This window comes from Sceloporus occidentalis, unplaced genomic scaffold, assembly GCF_023333645.1.
Source record: "Sceloporus occidentalis isolate IW3139 unplaced genomic scaffold, rSceOcc1.0.p SCAF_421, whole genome shotgun sequence".
NCBI lineage: Eukaryota > Metazoa > Chordata > Lepidosauria > Squamata > Phrynosomatidae > Sceloporus > Sceloporus occidentalis.
Window position 1 is genome coordinate 88293 of NW_028317401.1, and position 17633 is coordinate 105925.

The 17633-nt window shown below is 53.5% G+C and overlaps 2 protein-coding genes across 3 annotated transcripts; one reads left to right on the plus strand and one right to left on the minus strand.

The window, feature by feature from the left end:
• Positions 1 to 434: 434 nt before the first annotated feature.
• Positions 435 to 3151, minus strand: LOC149272751 (alpha-crystallin A chain). 2 transcript variants are annotated; one of them, XM_089506774.1, is made up of 3 exons: positions 2963 to 3151; positions 1951 to 2073; positions 435 to 644 (listed from the first exon to the last, which is right to left on the minus strand). In XM_089506774.1, the coding sequence occupies exons 1-3, from the start codon at positions 3149 to 3151 to the stop codon at positions 435 to 437; spliced, it is 522 nt and encodes a 173-aa protein (XP_089362900.1). The 2 variants fall into 2 exon arrangements, with proteins under 2 accessions (XP_089362900.1, XP_089362901.1); XM_089506775.1 differs by having other exon boundaries at positions 1951 to 2063; positions 2959 to 3151.
• A 5010-nt stretch (positions 3152 to 8161) lies between these two features.
• On the plus strand, positions 8162 to 14930 carry LOC149272752 (splicing factor U2AF 35 kDa subunit-like). The gene is made up of 8 exons (XM_089506772.1): positions 8162 to 8205; positions 9156 to 9243; positions 9737 to 9803; positions 12958 to 13007; positions 13341 to 13439; positions 14134 to 14267; positions 14351 to 14443; positions 14798 to 14930. Exons 1-8 carry the CDS (start codon positions 8162 to 8164, stop codon positions 14928 to 14930), a joined length of 708 nt encoding a protein of 235 aa, XP_089362898.1.
• The last annotated feature ends 2703 nt before the right edge of the window (positions 14931 to 17633 follow it).

The window sequence follows — 17633 nt, forward strand, 5'->3', positions numbered from 1 at the left end:
CCAGCCCCCTCCCCATACACTGTACCTTCCCCTGTCTTATTTACCCCAAGGAGGGGGGCAGATCACCAGCTTCTCTCCCAGATTACCTCCTCCTCTGGATGCACTTTAATAGTCCCGTTGTGCCCGGTCTGTACTGGTTTTATTACCGTGTAATTGCCAGTTTGCAGATGGGCTGCTGCTGGGAACCGTAGGGTTAATGATGTGTTTATACTGCTGAGAATAACCAAATAAATTATTTTTTGTACAAAACGTTTGCCCTCTCGTAGCCGTCTGATACCCCAAAACATTCCTGTCCCACCATCTGCCCTCTCTAGGGTGAATGCCAATGACACAACAAGTAGGTGATGTTCAGCCATCTTTATTGCGGGTTGTGCACAGGCTCCGGCGGTCGGGGAGGTTTGGGGGCCCCGGCGCTGGATGAAGCCCCCAGCTGTTTAGGAGGAGGGGGCAGAGGTGGGCTTCTCCTCTCGGGACACAGGAATTGGTCTCTCGCTGTGGCTGGAGTCCAGGCTGGAGAGCAGTTTGGGGCCGGAGAAGGTCAGGATCCCGTCCGCGGAGAGAGAGCAGGCGATGGCCGATTGGTCCAGAGTGGAAGGGAGACGATAGCGGCGGTGAAACTCTCTGGAGATGTATCCGTGGTCATCCTGGGGAGGAAAAGCCACTTGAGTACAGGGCGGTGTGTATATAGTACAGCATATATAATATATAGTACAGTGTAGTGTAGAGTATATAATATAGCATATCATATATAACGGTGTAGTGTATATAGTATTGCATAGAGAATATATTACAGGGTAGTGAATATAGTATTGTATATAGGACAGCACAGCGTGTGTGTGTATATATAATATATATTATAGGACCGTATAGTACAGTGTATATAGAACAGCACAGCATGTCTGTGTGTGTATATATATATCATAGGACAGTATGGTATTGGGTAGTGTATATAGTACTGTGTGTGTGTATATGTGTGTATATATATATATATATATATATATATATATATCTCTCAGGACACTATTGTATAGGGTAGTGTATATAGTACTGCGTGTGTGTATTTATATACACACATATATATATATATATCATAGGACAGCATTGTATAGGGTAGCGTATATAGTATTTTATATAGCTTGCTACTGAGCCTGTGTTAACGCATTCTTCAACGCTGGAATATGAGATCCTTACCGTATGGCGTCGCCACGGCTCCCGTCACAAAGAGTTCTGCATCCAAATGATTCTCTTATCACCATAGTAACCGAGGTGCATTGCATGAATATAACAGCGCTTATAATAATTGGATAAAATGGCCTCACAAGCGTCTTTATTACAAAGCCCCCTCGTCGCCGGCCCAGTGACACGATGGGGGTCTATGCTTAGCTGGCCAGCCACGCGCTGCGACCTCATCAGAACCCCCCCTCATGGTCTCACGTGTGCCCCCCGTGTTACTCCTGCCACCGATAGGTGGGAGGTGTGGAGTCCACTACTCTTATAGCCCCAACTGTGCCCACAGTGCACGCTGCCGGTAGCCCCCATTCGCCCTGACCCTGTGCTCACAGTGCACGCTGCCGGTGGCCCCCATTCGCCCTGACCCTGTGCTCACAGTGCACGCTGCCGGTGGCCCCCATTCGGCCGCCTGTGCTCACATTACATGCTGCTGGTGGCCCCCATTCGGCCCCCTGTGCTCACAGTACATGCTGCCGGTGGCCCCCATTCGTCCTCCTGTGCTCACAGTGCACCCTGCAAATGGCCCCCATTCGTCCTCCTGTGCTCACAGTACATGCTGCCAGTGGCCCCCATTCGGCTCCCTGTGCTCACAGTACATGCTGCCGTTGGCCCCCATTTGGCCCCCTGTGCTCACAGTACATGCTGCCGGTGGCCCCCATTTGGCCCCCTGTGTTCACAGTACATGCTGCCGGTGGCCCATCTTCACCCCCCCCCGCTCACCTGTCTCTCGCTGTGCTTTCCATGAATCTCCACAAAGTCATCGAGGATTTTCACGGTCAGGTCCTCGGGGGAGAAATGCTTCACATCCAGATTAATGACGAAACGCTCTCTGTCTGAACGCACCTGGAGGGACAGGGGCCACGAGAGTCCACGTCACACTCACCCAAGGGGTCTGTAGCCTCCCTGCCGGGGGGTATAAAGCTCTTCGACCGGGGCTGATGTTAGTATAGATGGAGTATAGATTAACTCCGACTGCCATCTGCCCCTTTTCCACAGTGACACTAGACCCAACTGCCCCCCTATCTCCCAGTGACACTAGACCCAATTGCCCCCCTATCTCCCAGTGACACTAGACCCAACGGCTCCCCTATCTCCCAGTGACACTAGACCCAACTGCCCCCCTATCTCCCAGTGACACGACCCAACTGCCCCCCTATCTCCCAGTAACACTAGACCCAACTGCTCCCCTGTCTCACAGTGACACTAGACCCAACTGCCCCCCTATCTCCCAGTGACACTAGACCCAACTGCCCCCCTATCTCCCAGTGACACTAGACCCAACTGCCCCCCTATCTCCCAGTGACACTAGACCCAACGCCCCCGTCTCGCAGCGACACTAGACCCAACTGTCCCCCTGTCTCGCAGTGACACTAGACCCAACTGCCCCCCTGTCTCACAGTAACACTAGACCCAACTGCCCCCCTGTCTCACAGTAACACTAGACCCAACTGCCCCCCTGTGTCACAGTAACACTAGACCCAACTGCCCCCCTGCTCCCAGTGACACTAGACCCAACTGCCCCCTATCTCCTAGTGACACTAGACCCAACTGCCCCCGTCTCCCTGTGACACTAGACCCAACGGCCCCCCTATCTCCCGGTGACACTAGACCCAACTACCCCCCCTGTCTTGCAGCGACACTAGACCCAACTGCCCCCCTGACACTATGTCCAGTTACCCCCATCTCACAGGAACTGTGGGTCCGGCTGCCTTCTTGCCCCCGTCAGACTTACCTCGGAGACGCCGGAGTCCATGTAGCCCCGGAAGAGGCTCTGTCTGTAGAAGGGGCTGACAGTGGAGGAGAGGAAGGGGTAAAGGTCGTAATCAAACAGCCCCTCACCGAAGATCTGCTCAAACAGGCGGTTGGGGTAAAATGGCCCCAGAGCGCGCTTGAACCAAGGGTGCTGGATGGTGATATCCATGATGAGATGCGAAGCCAGACAGACCAGTGGGGTAGGAAGCGCAAACGGCCCCCTTAAATACCCCCAAGAGAAAGGGGAGGATTAAACACACAAGAGGGGATTACATGGAGCCGTCCAGAGAGACGTTACCTCATCCGTGCTCAGCAGTTTCTCCATCCCACCCGCGGCCCCCGTCTGACCCAATCAAGCGTGAGGAACAGAGCGAGACACCACGAGGGGCCCGCTCAATATTACATGTGCAGATACAACGAGGGGCCCGCTCAATATTACATGTACAGATACAACGAGGGGCCCGCTCAATATTACATGTACAGACACCGCAAGGGGCCCGCTCAATATTACATGTACAGACACCGCGAGGGGCCCGCTCAATATTACATGTACAGACACCGCGAGGGACTCGCTCAATACTACAGAGAGAGGAGGTCCCTGGCCAACATTAAATGCCCTCCTGCATGTTAATTATACAGGGTCCGGTCACTGATTTATCTATACATTATACAGGGGGCTGGCTCGCTGATTTATCTATACATTATACAGGGGGCCGGCTCACTGATTTATCTATACATTATACAGGGGGCCGGCTCACTCTTCCTGCAGGAAAAGTTTCATAATGCTCGCTGAAGACACAGAGAGGAAACCTGCCATTTAGTGAATAAACTCCTTATCATTGCCGGAGACTTTGCTGTAATATTACATTTCGTTTTCAGGGGCCCAGTTAACCCTCGGTGTGCCTGGTGGAAGGGCCGGTATTAGTGCAGAATAAACAGTCTGCCCCAGTGAGCGGCACACGGCGCAGGCTCGGTGCCTGCGGATTATTGCTTTGTATCCGTGTGCTGAGAACGGATCAAACTGGAACCCGTTCAACCTTCACAGACAGTTCCCACGGCGCTGAATGACAGCATCTGCAGAGCATCGCTCCTAGCTCTGTATGACAGCATCCCCATCTGCAGAGCATTGCTCCTAGCTCTGTATGACAACATCCCAATTACTTTCAAGGGATCCATGTATAAAGTGGATCTAGAGGCAAAAGAAGATAATTATTAACCTTATTTGCATGTGCCTACCCAGAATCCTTTGTGGTTGTGGCAGCACCACGAGATTTCTGAGGGAAAAACAAGCCTTCTGTCTCGTCTGGTGTCTGTAGATGAGCGTTTAATAATAATGCTTCTACTACCCCTATAACCTTTACTCACCATAACTTATGTAATGGTATATAAAACAAAAATACATAACAAGGACAAGATGGGTTCCTAATTACATGACCATGACGTGTTCTTTAATACGTGACCATGACGTGTTCCTACACACAGGTATTAATCACTGACTTATGGATCCGGCAGGAGAAGCAGCGCATCGCAAGAACATCTGCCATTTATCAGAATGATATCACATTATGTATAACGTGATTTAATATCAAACCAGTTCATTCCCAGTCCTCTCGGGAACCACAAATAAAAGAAAAAGATAATTATTAGAATGGCAACAAAAAGATCACTTTATCTCACGATATTGGTCCGTAGCGACGGTATTAATACAACAATTTAAAGAGACAAGTACTCGGATATATCTGTAGTACGATAAAGTGTATAGATTATTAGTGAGCTTTTTAATAGATGCAAATAATGTCCAACTTCAGAAAAAAAAACGTAATTCCGGGTAAAAATCCCTTTTCCATCATTGTCATTATCACGGGTTATTATTTCCCCAAAACAGAGATAATCTCCTCTGTATCGAAGAAGACAGAATTCTCCTCTATTCAGAATAATAGAACCATTAAATTTACCGCCACTGGTCACTGTCGTCCAACCGGCCCCTGTAGATATAATTCCAGGTTCAGTGGAAAAATTAAGCGGAGGGAAAAAAAAAACTTTCATCAAATTCGGCAATCGCCATAAAATTCCAGTTAGCCGGGAGAAGATAGTAAATACGACAATTATTACATAATCACAGTAATTATGAGAGTAAAAATATGGCCCAAAATCAATTCTTCCTCTGCCGGTTTTATCTAAACTTTAGTAGAGATAAGTAGCTTCTACTCCCTAAAAAACCACACAGCTGGCTGTTCATCCCAGATCCCATGGGGGCGACTATAAGGAGACCCTTAATTATAGAGGAAAGCTGCATGATGTCATAATACAAATACATACCGGGGCCAATACCAGCCGCTCTCTGATTACCTGTGTTAATATGAGGAATATACAGGATATAACGGGTTATAAGGACGGGATTAGTTATACGGCAGGAGAGTATATAATATATAATATGAGGAATACACTGGAGATAACGGGTTATAAGGACGGGATTAGTTATACGGCCGGAGAGTATATAATATATAATGTGAGGAATATACAGGTTATAACGGGTTATAAGGACGGGATTAGTTATACAGCCGGAGAGTATATAATATATAATATGAGGAATATACAGGGATATAACGGGTTATAAGGACGGGATTAGTTATACAGGCCAGAGAGTATATAATATATAATATGAGGAATACACAGGATATAACGGGTTATAAGGACGGGATTAGTTATAAGGGCCGGAGAGTATATAATATATAATATGAGGAATACACAGGATATAACGGGTTATAAGGACGGGATTAGTTATACGGCCGGAGAGTATATAATATATAATATGAGGAATATACAGGGATATAACGGGTTATAAGGATGGGATTAGTTATACGGTGGGAGAGTATATGATATATAATATGAGGAATATACAGGATATTACCGGTTATAAGGACGGGATTAGTTATATGGGCCGGAGAGTATATAATATATAATATGAGGAATATACAGGATATAACAGGTTATAAGGACGGGATTAGTTATACGGCCGGAGAGTATATAATATATAATATGAGGAATACACAGGATATAACGGGTTATAAGGACGGGATTAGTTATAAGGGCCGGAGAGTATATAATATATATAATATGAGGAATACACAGGATATAACGGGTTATAAGGACAGGATTAGTTATACGGCCGGAGAGTATATAATATATAATATGAGGAATATACAGGGATATAACGGGTTATAAGGACGGGATTAGTTATACAGGCCGGGAGAGTATATAATATATGATATTAGGAACATACAGGGATATAACGGGTTATAAGGATGGGATTAGTTATACGGTGGGAGAGTATATTATATATAAAATGAGGAATATACAGGATATAACCGGTTATAAGGACGGGGTTATACGGCTGGAGAATATATAATATGAGGAATATACAGGGATATAACGGGTTATAAGGATGGGATTAGTTATACGGTGGGAGAGTATATGATATATAATATGAGGAATATACAGGATATTACCGGTTATAAGGACAGTGTTATACAGCTGGAGAATATATAATATGAGGAATATACAGGATATAACCGGTTATAAGGATGGGGTTAGTTATACGGACCGGAGAGTATATAATATATAATATGAGGAATATACAGGGATATAATGGGTTATAAGGACGGGATTAGTTATACAGCCAGAGAGTATATAATATATAATATGAGGAATATACAGGATATAACGGGTTATAAGGACGGGATTAGTTATACGGCCAGATAGTATATAATATGAGGAATATACAGTGATATAACGATTTATAAGGATGGGATTAGTTATACGGCCGGAGAGTATATAATATGAGGAATATACAGGGATATAACGGGTTATAAGGACGGGATTAGTTATATGGGCCGGAGAGTATATAATATATAATATGAGGACTATACAGGATATAACGGGTTATAAGGACGGGATTAGTTATACGGGCCAAAGAGTATATAATATATAATATGAGGAATATAACGGGTTATAAGGACAGGATTAGTTATACAGCCAGAGAGTATATAATATATAATATGAGGAATATACAGGGATATAACGGGTTATAAGGACGGGATTAGTTATAAGGCCGGAGAGTATATAATATATATAATATTAGGAATATACAGGGATATAACGGGTTATAAGGACAGGATTAGTTATACGGCCGGTGAGTATATAATATGAGGAATATACAGGGTTTATAACGGGCTATAAGGACGGGATTAGTTATACGGCCGGAGAGTATATAATATATAATATGAGGAATATACAGGGATATAACAGGTTATAAGGACGGGATTAGTTATACGGCCGGATAGTATATAATATGAGGAATATACAGGGATATAATGGGTTATAAGGATGGGATTAGTTATACAGCCAGAGAGTAAATAATATATAGTATGAGGAATATACAGGGATATAACTGGTTATAAGGACGGGATTAGTTATACGGCCAGAGAGTATATAATATATAATATGAGGAATATACAGGGATATAACGGGTTATAAGGGCGGGATTAGTTATACGGGCCGGAGAGTATATAATAAGAGGAATATACAGGGATATAACGGGTTATAAGGACGGGGTTAGTTATACGGCCGTAGAGTATATAATATATATGAGGAATATACAGGGATATATATACGGGGGGAGAGTATATAATATATAATATGAGGAATATTCAGGTATATAACGGGTTATAAGGACGGGATACTTTGTGGGGGGTTTGCTTCCACATCACTTGGTGGATTTGGGGTTTTTTCCACTATGATACTGCCGGGCGACTGTATGGCTGATGTTCAGCAGTTGAGAGACCTGTATGTCTCAAACAATGGCCAGTGTTCCCAGCTGTGTATCTGCACCCCATTGAGAGAGCGAGCGAGCCAGCGAGCCAGCGAGCCAGCGAGTCAGTCAGTCAGTCAGTCAGTCAGTCAGTCAGTCAGTCAGTCAGTCAGTCAGTCAGTCAGTCAGTCTCGGCACCGCCCCCAGATCGTCACTTACAGCATCGCGGCCTACTCCTCCCCTAAAACCTGGGCTAAAGTAGTTTCCGTCTCCCTGGCGACTTTGGCCACGCCCCCTTACCGCGCGGCCTGATTATGCTCTTTGTCACATTTTGATGACGTTTGCGGCGCGCGGTGGCCGGAGTGGAAGATGGCGGAGTATCTGGCGTCCATCTTCGGGACCGAGAAGGACAAGTGAGAGAAATTAAAGAGTGGTTTGGAGAGGAGAGGAGAGGAGAGGATGGCTACCCCCGGGGAGGGAGGGGAGAGGAGAGGAGAGGGTGGCTACCCCCGGGGAGGGAGAGGAGAGGGGGGCTACCCTGACTGAGAAAGGTGCGTAAGAAGAGGGCAGAGAGCTGCTACCCCGGGGCGACTGATTTATTGGATAACAGTAGGGGGGGGGAGGGTATTTATGGGGATGGGTGCTGACTGTATAGCGAAGGGGGGGCGGTCACTGGTAATGGGGGTGAAAGTACCTCCTGAGTGCATTGTGCTGGCCATCAGCGCGCTGACTATATGGGGGGGGTCTGTTACTGGTATACTAATAATGGGGGTGAGAGTACCCCGTGAGTGCATCATGCGGGCTGTCAGAGTGCTGACTGTATAGGGAAGGGGATGCCCCCCGGGGGGGTCTGGTAATCGGGGGAGGTGAGTTCCTGCGACTTGGTTTCACCGTAGGGTCTTTAAAGCGTATTCTTCACACTGTATCCCCCTTTCCAACGCGTGGAGAGTTTCCGCGGAGCCCTCCATGCCTTTGCCCTGCGCCCCATCTATTGCCCAAACGCTTCTCCTGACACGTGACACTCACCCCAGTCAGCTCCAGCACCGGCACGGGGGTTGACCCCCCCCCCCATGCATTTGCCCCGCGCCTCCATCTATTGCCCCTCCGCACAAAGCGCTCCCATTGAGTTCATCCGGCAGAGGGAATGGTGAGTGCGAGGAGGCAGCTGCAGCTTCTCCTTAACCTGCCGGAAGCTCCTGAGACGGCTGCCGCTCTCGGCCAGTGCCTGTGGGGGCCCGGGGGGCTCCTGTGTGGCGGTGGGAAGGGGGGGTTGGGTTGTGGATCCTGCAAGTGTTTGGGGCCAGTCTGTGTTATTCTGACCCCTAAAAACTTGTGTTTGGCGTTTTATTCATTTTCTCCTCAGGGTTAACTGCTCATTTTACTTTAAGATTGGGGCGTGTCGCCATGGAGACAGATGCTCGCGTCTTCATAACAAGCCCACCTTCAGCCAGGTATGTCCTCTGGACCGTGTTGGTAACGCTCGGCGTGTTCTGTGTGAGAGGGAGCCGGAAGGTTCTCGCATGGAGTGACGTGGACATTGTGCTTATTTCTCCCCAGTGTAATGATTTAGGGTGAATTAGTGACATTTCTGGGCTCGTGCTGTCCCTCCGTTATAATCCGTTCCATGTTGCATCCCAGGCCTTGCTGTCTATAGAGGTAATGGGAGTGTAAATCTGACAAATGCTACGTGACGCCTCGGCGGTCTCCCACTTATTTGAGAAGGTTGAGTGAATTTTGTGGCAGCTGCTCGGAGTGTTTGTAAGACCCTCGTGGTTTCTTTACTCCCCTTGGGTGGCAGCTGCAGCCGGCGAGGCTGGTGGCCACGCTTTTACTTTGTACCCCGGGACGTCCCGGTGTGTGGCTGCGGCGCTCTCGCTAACGTGTGCCGGGGGCGTCTGAATGTACTGTCTCGCCCGTGGTCCCTAACGTCTGTCTCCGTTTCAGACTATCGCCCTGCTGAACATCTATCGGAACCCACAGAACTCGTCGCAGTCGGCGGACGGACTTCGCTGTGAGTTGCTTTTTCTCCCCCGTTTTCACTATTCTCGGGAGTGATACCCGCCCCCCTGCTATCTCAAGCAATGTCTCGGTGCCCCCCCCCCCGCCTGATGTCTCGGTGCCCCCCCCCGCCTGATGTCTCGGTGCCCCCCCGCCTGATGTCTCGGTGCCCCCCCCGCCTGATGTCTCGGTGCCCCCCCCGCCTGATGTCTCGGTGCCCCCCCCGCCTGATGTCTCGGTGCCCCCCCCCGCCTGATGTCTCGGTGCCCCCCCCCGCCTGATGTCTCGGTGCCCCCCCCCCGCCTGATGTCTCGGTGCCCCCCCCCCGCCTGATGTCTCGGTGCCCCCCCCCCGCCTGATGTCTCGGTGCCCCCCCCCGCCTGATGTCTCGGTGCCCCCCCCGCCTGATGTCTCGGTGCCCCCCCCCCGCCTGATGTCTCGGTGCCCCCCCCCGCCTGATGTCTCGGTGCCCCCCCCGCCTGATGTCTCGGTGCCCTCCCGCCTGATGTCTCGGTGCCCCCCCCGCCTGATGTCTCGGTGCCCCCCCCGCCTGATGTCTCGGTGCCCCCCCCGCCTGATGTCTCGGTGCCCCCCCCCGCCTGATGTCTCGGTGCCCCCCCCGCCTGATGTCTCGGTGCCCCCCCCGCCTGATGTCTCGGTGCCCCCCCCGCCTGATGTCTCGGTGCCCCCCCCGCCTGATGTCTCGGTGCCCCCCCCGCCTGATGTCTCGGTGCCCCCCCCGCCTGATGTCTCGGTGCCCCCCCCGCCTGATGTCTCGGTGCCCCCCCCGCCTGATGTCTCGGTGCCCCCCCCGCCTGATGTCTCGGTGCCCCCCCCCCGCCTGATGTCTCGGTGCCCCCCCCGCCTGATGTCTCGGTGCCCCCCCCCGCCTGATGTCTCGGTGCCCCCCCCCGCCTGATGTCTCGGTGCCCCCCCCCGCCTGATGTCTCGGTGCCCCCCCCCCCGCCTGATGTCTCGGTGCCCCCCCCGCCTGATGTCTCGGTGCCCCCCCCGCCTGATGTCTCGGTGCCCCCCCCCGCCTGATGTCTCGGTGCCCCCCCCCCGCCTGATGTCTCGGTGCCCCCCCCCCCGCCTGATGTCTCGGTGCCCCCCCCCCCCCGCCTGATGTCTCGGTGCCCCCCCCCCCCGCCTGATGTCTCGGTGCCCCCCCCCCCGCCTGATGTCTCGGTGCCCCCCCCCCCGCCTGATGTCTCGGTGCCCCCCCCCCCCCGCCTGATGTCTCGGTGCCCCCCCCCCGCCTGATGTCTCGGTCCCCCCCCCCCGCCTGATGTCTCGGTGCCCCTCCCCCCGCCTGATGTCTCGGTGCCCCTCCCCCCGCCTGATGTCTCGGTGCCCCTCCCCCCGCCTGATGTCTCGGTGCCCCTCCCCCCGCCTGATGTCTCGGTGCCCCTCCCCCCGCCTGATGTCTCGGTGCCCCTCCCCCCGCCTGATGTCTCGGTGCCCCTCCCCCCGCCTGATGTCTCGGTGCCCCTCCCCCCGCCTGATGTCTCGGTGCTCCCCTCCCCCCGCCTGATGTCTCGGTGCTCCCCTCCCCCCGCCTGATGTCTCGGTGCTCCCCTCCCCCCGCCTGATGTCTCGGTGCTCCCCTCCCCCCGCCTGATGTCTCGGTGCTCCCCTCCCCCCGCCTGATGTCTCGGTGCTCCCCTCCCCCCGCCTGATGTCTCGGTGCTCCCCTCCCCCCGCCTGATGTCTCGGTGCTCCCCCCCCCCCGCCTGATGTCTCGGTGCTCCCCCCCCCCGCCTGATGTCTCGGTGCTCCCCCCCCCCCGCCTGATGTCTCGGTGCTCCCCCCCCCCCGCCTGATGTCTCGGTGCTCCCCCCCCCGCCTGATGTCTCGGTGCTCCCCCCCCCGCCTGAAGTCTCGGTGCTCCCCCCCCCCGCCTGACGTCTCGGTGCTCCCCCCCCCCGCCTGACGTCTCGGTGCTCCCCCCCCGCCTGACGTCTCGGTGCTCCCCCCCCCCCGCCTGATGTCTCGGTGCTCCCCCCCCCCCGCCTGATGTCTCGGTGCTCCCCCCCCCCCGCCTGATGTCTCGGTGCTCCCCCCCCCCGCCTGATGTCTCGGTGCTCCCCCCCCCCGCCTGATGTCTCGGTGCTCCCCCCCCCCGCCTGATGTCTCGGTGCTCCCCCCCCCCGCCTGATGTCTCGGTGCTCCCCCCCCCCGCCTGATGTCTCGGTGCTCCCCCCCCCCGCCTGATGTCTCGGTGCTCCCCCCCCCCGCCTGATGTCTCGGTGCTCCCCCCCCCGCCTGATGTCTCGGTGCCCCTCCCCCCGCCTGATGTCTCGGTGCCCCTCCCCCCGCCTGATGTCTCGGTGCCCCTCCCCCCGCCTGATGTCTCGGTGCCCCTCCCCCCGCCTGATGTCTCGGTGCCCCTCCCCCCGCCTGATGTCTCGGTGCTCCCCCCCCGCCTGATGTCTCGGTGCTCCCCCCCCCGCCTGATGTCTCGGTGCTCCCCCCCCCCGCCTGATGTCTCGGTGCTCCCCCCCCCCGCCTGATGTCTCGGTGCTCCCCCCCCCCCGCCTGATGTCTCGGTGCTCCCCCCCCCCGCCTGATGTCTCGGTGCTCCCCCCCCCGCCTGATGTCTCGGTGCTCCCCCCCCCCGCCTGATGTCTCGGTGCTCCCCCCCGCCGCCTGATGTCTCGGTGCTCCCCCCCCCCGCCTGATGTCTCGGTGCTCCCCCCCCCCCGCCTGATGTCTCGGTGCTCCCCCCCCCCCGCCTGATGTCTCGGTGCCCCTCCCCCCGCCTGATGTCTCGGTGCCCCTCCCCCCGCCTGATGTCTCGGTGCCCCTCCCCCCGCCTGATGTCTCGGTGCCCCTCCCCCCGCCTGATGTCTCGGTGCCCCTCCCCCCGCCTGATGTCTCGGTGCCCCTCCCCCCGCCTGATGTCTCGGTGCCCCTCCCCCCGCCTGATGTCTCGGTGCCCCTCCCCCCGCCTGATGTCTCGGTGCCCCTCCCCCCGCCTGATGTCTCGGTGCCCCTCCCCCCGCCTGATGTCTCGGTGCCCCTCCCCCCGCCTGATGTCTCGGTGCCCCTCCCCCCGCCTGATGTCTCGGTGCCCCTCCCCCCGCCTGATGTCTCGGTCCCCCCCCCCCCCCCGCCTGATGTCTCGGTGCCCCCCGTGTGATCTCTCTCTGATATCTGGCCCCCAGGTGCTGTGAGCGATGTGGAGATGCAGGAACATTACGATGAGTTCTTTGAGGTAAGCCGAGGGCCGCGTCTTTCTTTGTGATGTCGTGGAGTTTATGCCGTAGTCGCCTTGCCGCCTGTAACGCGGGGCAGATGGATAAAAACCGTTTGCCCCATGGTTTTCTTGCTGTAAAAAGCGATGGTTACCGGAGGGGTATGTGGCTTGTAATGGCTCCAGCGCTTGGTACTGGTGGTGGTGGGGGTTCCTGTGCCTGTGGGGGGGCTCTGCCGGTTGGTGTGTGTGTGCGGGGGGGGGTTCCTGTGCCGGTTGGGGGGGGGGGTTCCTGTGCCGGTTGGGTACAGGTTGTCAGAGCGTTGAGACGAGTGGCCGGTTCTTTTCTCTCAGGAAGTGTTCACGGAGATGGAGGAGAAGTACGGGGAGGTGGAAGAAATGAACGTTTGTGATAATTTGGGAGATCATCTTGTTGGAAACGTCTATGTCAAGGTATGTCAGGGAGGATGCGGGGGGGGCTCTGTGGTGGTGTTGGGGGGCGTGGCTCTAATGGTGAGCGGCACCTTCTGTGTTCCTTTTATTGGCCGAAGTTATTGTCATTTCCAGCCTCTTTCGTTATGGGGGTTAGAGCCCCTTCTGAATGCAATTGCGTCGCCCACGCATGTCTCTTCCAACCTCCATGCTGTCCTCTGCCTTTCCAGGACCCAAATGTCGCGCAGGCCTGTCTCTGTCGCGCAGGCCTGTCTCTGTCGCGCAGGCCTGTCTCTGTCGCGCAGGCCTGGAGTCATGTCTCTGTCGCGCAAGCCTGGAGTCATGTCTCTGTCGCGCAAGCCTGGAGTCATGTCTCTGTCGCGCAAGCCTGGAGTCATGTCTCTGTCGCGCAAGCCTGGAGTCATGTCTCTGTCGCGCAAGCCTGGAGTCATGTCTCTGTCGCGCAAGCCTGGAGTCATGTCTCTGTCGCGCAAGCCTGGAGTCATGTCTCTGTCGCGCAAGCCTGGAGTCATGTCTCTGTCGCGCAAGCCTGGAGTCATGTCTCTGTCGCGCAAGCCTGGAGTCATGTCTCTGTCGCGCAAGCCTGGAGTCATGTCTCTGTCGCGCAAGCCTGGAGTCATGTCTCTGTCGCGCAAGCCTGGAGTCATGTCTCTGTCGCGCAAGCCTGGAGTCATGTCTCTCTGTGTCTCTGCAGTTCCGCAGGGAAGAAGATGCAGAAAAGGCAGTGAAAGACCTGAATAACCGCTGGTTTAACGGGCAGCCAATCCACGCGGAGCTGTCCCCTGTCACCGATTTCCGGGAGGCCTGCTGCCGCCAGTATGAGATGGGGTGAGTGTTATGGGTTCTGGGGCCCTGGCCTCTGGGTTTCCGGGTGTCCAGTCCAGTTGGGGTTACTGGTCTTTGTTCCGCAGGGAGTGCACGCGCGGGGGCTTCTGTAACTTCATGCATCTCAAGCCGATCTCTCGGGAGCTGCGCAGGGAGCTGTACGGTCGGCGCAGGAAGAAGTGAGTACACGCCAGGGGGGTCTCTTGGCGCTGGGGGGCTTCGTTACAGGGACAGATTGTTAAACTTCTTTCTGTGTTCCAGGGACAGACCTCCAGGCAGAGACATGAACAAGTGAGTATCATCTTCATTTTTTGGGGGGGTTTAGGGAGCTGAGACCACATGGAACGGTTCCATGTACGAGCATGCGCTTTGAGCCCGCCGGCAAAATATTGTGTTATGACAGGCATTAATCCCGTTCCCCTGGAATTAATTGGAGCTGACAGAATGTTTCCTCCAGTCCCGGCCCTTCTCCCTCCTCTAGTCCCGGCCCTTCTCCCTTGCCGGCCAGTTCACGGCTGTCTGCTCTCTTACAGGCATCGTTCTCGCTCCAGATCTCGTGAGCGCCGATCTCGTTCCAGAGACCGCGGCCGGGGTGGCGGCGTTGGAGGAGGCAGAGACAGGGATCGTCGGAGGTCCAGAGACCGGGAGAGATCGGGGCGTTTCTGAGCCACCGTTTTTATTCCATGTTCTGGGACATTTCGGGGGATGGTGGGGGATCTGTGATTAGCGGTCCAGGGAGTGTTTTTTTTTTTTTTTTAATGTATTTTGATGGTTTTTTTTTTTGTTTTTTTTTTTAAAAAAGCTGGGCTTCTGATTAAACATTTGTAGTTCTCCAGTACTGCGCAGCTGTGTGTGTCGTGGTGCTTCGTGCGCCCCTCGGTCACTGATTTAACCATACATTATACAGGGGTGCCGGCATTATTTTTTGTTTTATATAGCGCCATCAGATGCTGTAGCGCTGTACAATGGGTAGACAGGACATAACAAGTAGTTTGTAACATAACAAATTTACTAACAGAGACAACAGGTGAGGAGGGCCCTGATCAAACGAGCTTACAGTCTAGAGGCATCTTGCCGATTTAATTATACAGGGGCCTGGTATCTTGCCAATTTAACTATACATTATACAGGTCCAGGCAAGCTCACTGGGTTGGCCATTTCTGAAATATAGTAAGTCAAGGAGCTGAAATCTCCGCTCTCTCTCTAGCTCGCTCACCTCACAGGAAAAGTGCGGGAAACTCTCCTGACCAGGGGGAAAACCCCAGATCATTAAGGGGTTAATAGAATCCGCTGGAATCGCGTGAGACGTCTGCCAAGGCAGGAAAGAGAAGGTTGCTGATCGGATGATTTGGCCCCCAGGAGTGCCGCCTAGTGGCTATTTGTATTATTGCTGCTGCAGTTAGCTTATTTAACACAAGTCATGGCAGGTAAAGGTGATGGAAAATCCTTCCGTTTAAAATTAAGAGGGACGTAGAAGCGCTATTGTTATTATTAAACACTCATCTACAGACAGAAATCTCATGCTGCTGCAACACAGGGGATTCTGGGTAGGCGCATGCAAATAAGGTCAACAATGATCACCTTTTGCCTCTAGATCCACTTTATACACGGATCCCTGTAAAGTAATCGCCTGCTGTACAGGGCAGCCTTTGCATAAAAGAGGTGCAGCAGCCAGATCACCGCGCATGGACGGCGGCTTCATCCTTGATGGGACTCGGTAGCACGAGGTTGGTTATTGGTATTTCTCGTGCTTCCCCCAAGCCTCGAGTATTAAGCCGGTATCACAACCTCATGCTGCCGAGCGGGAAAACAAGCCTTCTGGCCTGTCTGGTGTCTGTAGAGGAGCGTAATAATAATGCTTCTACTACCCCTTAATGTTCAGTTATTTTGCAGAGCTCACCGCCAGAATCCCGGTACAGGAAGGTGGACGGGTGAGGACTGCCGGTAGATCACCTACTGCTGGAACGTTGGATTCCTGTCCTCGCTCCTAAAATCAGGGTGCCGTTTGTTGCTGTCTCTCCATCGGTCTCCTGCTTTGTAGGTGTTTTTTGGAGGCCATCTTGTCTGGTTGGCTAAGACCGGGGGCCAGAGTTTGCACTTAAAATAAATAAAGTCACTGAGAAGCCCCTCCATCCGAGCGTCAGGGTTCTCGTTTACCCCTTACTGGTGTAGCGCACATCATGAAGAATGAGCGGAAGGTTCCGGACAGGACAGAATATCGCTTCACGTTCCTCCAAATGAGTCCCACCCGTCCACTTTCTGGTGAGTTTCACGTAAAACTCAGAGGAGTCCATTTTGGCCCCTAATGTTACAAGTGAGGTACTAAAGCGGCGGCTGCAGTATAATGTGAGGAGTAGGAGAGAGAGCAGCGGCTGCAGTTTAATGTTAGAGAAATAGGGGAGACAGCAGCGGCTGCAGTTTAATGTTAGAGGAATGGGGGAGAGCGCGGCAGTTTAATGTTAGAGGAATAGGGGAGAGCGCGGCGGCTGCAGTTTGTTAGAGGAATAGGGGAGAGAGGCAGCTGCAGTTTAATGTTAAATAGGGGAGAGAGCGACGGCTGCAGTTTAATGTTAAATAGGGGAGAGAGCGGCGGCTGCAGTTTGTTAGACGAATAGGGGAGAGAGGCAACTGCAGTTTAATGTTAAATAGGGGAGAGAGCGACAGCTGCAGTTTAATGTTAGAGGAATGGAGGTGAGTGCCGCGGCTGCAGTTTGATGCCAATAAATGTAAAATGACGCACTTGGGACACTTCTTAAACGGTAGATTTACGCTGAAGTAACCTCTCTGCACAGCGTCTGGGAGGCCAAAAGATCCAGAAACCGACCGACGCCACAAATGGAAGGCTTATGTCTGTTATTGGACAGAAGGGGGCTATACATTATCGCTCGCTGATTTTTATTTGGAAACGTCACAAAAGTTTATTTGTAAATTTTGAGTTTGTTTAGTATTCTCACTTTAACCCCTTGACGACAATTGCCGGTCTGGGCACGTCACGGAAAAACAAGTCGCTTACGACAAATGACGTGCCAGGACCGTCATTTGTTAAAATGGGTGAAAAAAAATCAATCCGTGATCGATTTTTTTCACCCAAACGGCGTTGCTGTAATGCCTCGACCTCGAGGCATTCAGCAACGCCACGATCGGCACCATGTCTGGCCCCTCCCCGGGGCGTCAACATCCGTGATCGATTTTAAAAAGCGCCCGTTTTAAAAAGCGTTTAGTAGGCGATCAACGATCACCTCCTAAACTTAAATGGTGTCGCTGGAATGCCTCGATCAGGAGGCATCCAGCGACACCAAACACTCACCCCAGGATGGACTGTGACAGCTGCCAGTGATCTTCACCATCAGCAAGATGGCGGCGGCCCGG

What these genes read in the sequence shown, in the direction of transcription:
- LOC149272751 (XM_089506774.1), bottom strand. Translation starts at nt 3,151, where the DNA reads ATGGATATCACCATCCAGCACCCTTGGTTCAAGCGCGCTCTGGGGCCA. An exon ending in TGGACTCCGGCGTCTCCGAG is followed by an intron (nt 2,074 to 2,962) that starts GTAAGTCTGACG and finishes CTGTCCCTCCAG; the next exon opens with GTGCGTTCAGACAGAGAGCG. An exon ending in GAAAGCACAGCGAGAGACAG is followed by an intron (nt 645 to 1,950) that starts GTGAGCGGGGGG and finishes TTTCCTCCCCAG; the next exon opens with GATGACCACGGATACATCTC.
- LOC149272752 (XM_089506772.1), top strand. Translation starts at nt 8,162, where the DNA reads ATGGCGGAGTATCTGGCGTCCATCTTCGGGACCGAGAAGGACAA. An exon ending in TGCCGCCAGTATGAGATGGG is followed by an intron (nt 14,268 to 14,350) that starts GTGAGTGTTATG and finishes TTTGTTCCGCAG; the next exon opens with GGAGTGCACGCGCGGGGGCT. An exon ending in TACGGTCGGCGCAGGAAGAA is followed by an intron (nt 14,444 to 14,797) that starts GTGAGTACACGC and finishes GCTCTCTTACAG; the next exon opens with GCATCGTTCTCGCTCCAGAT.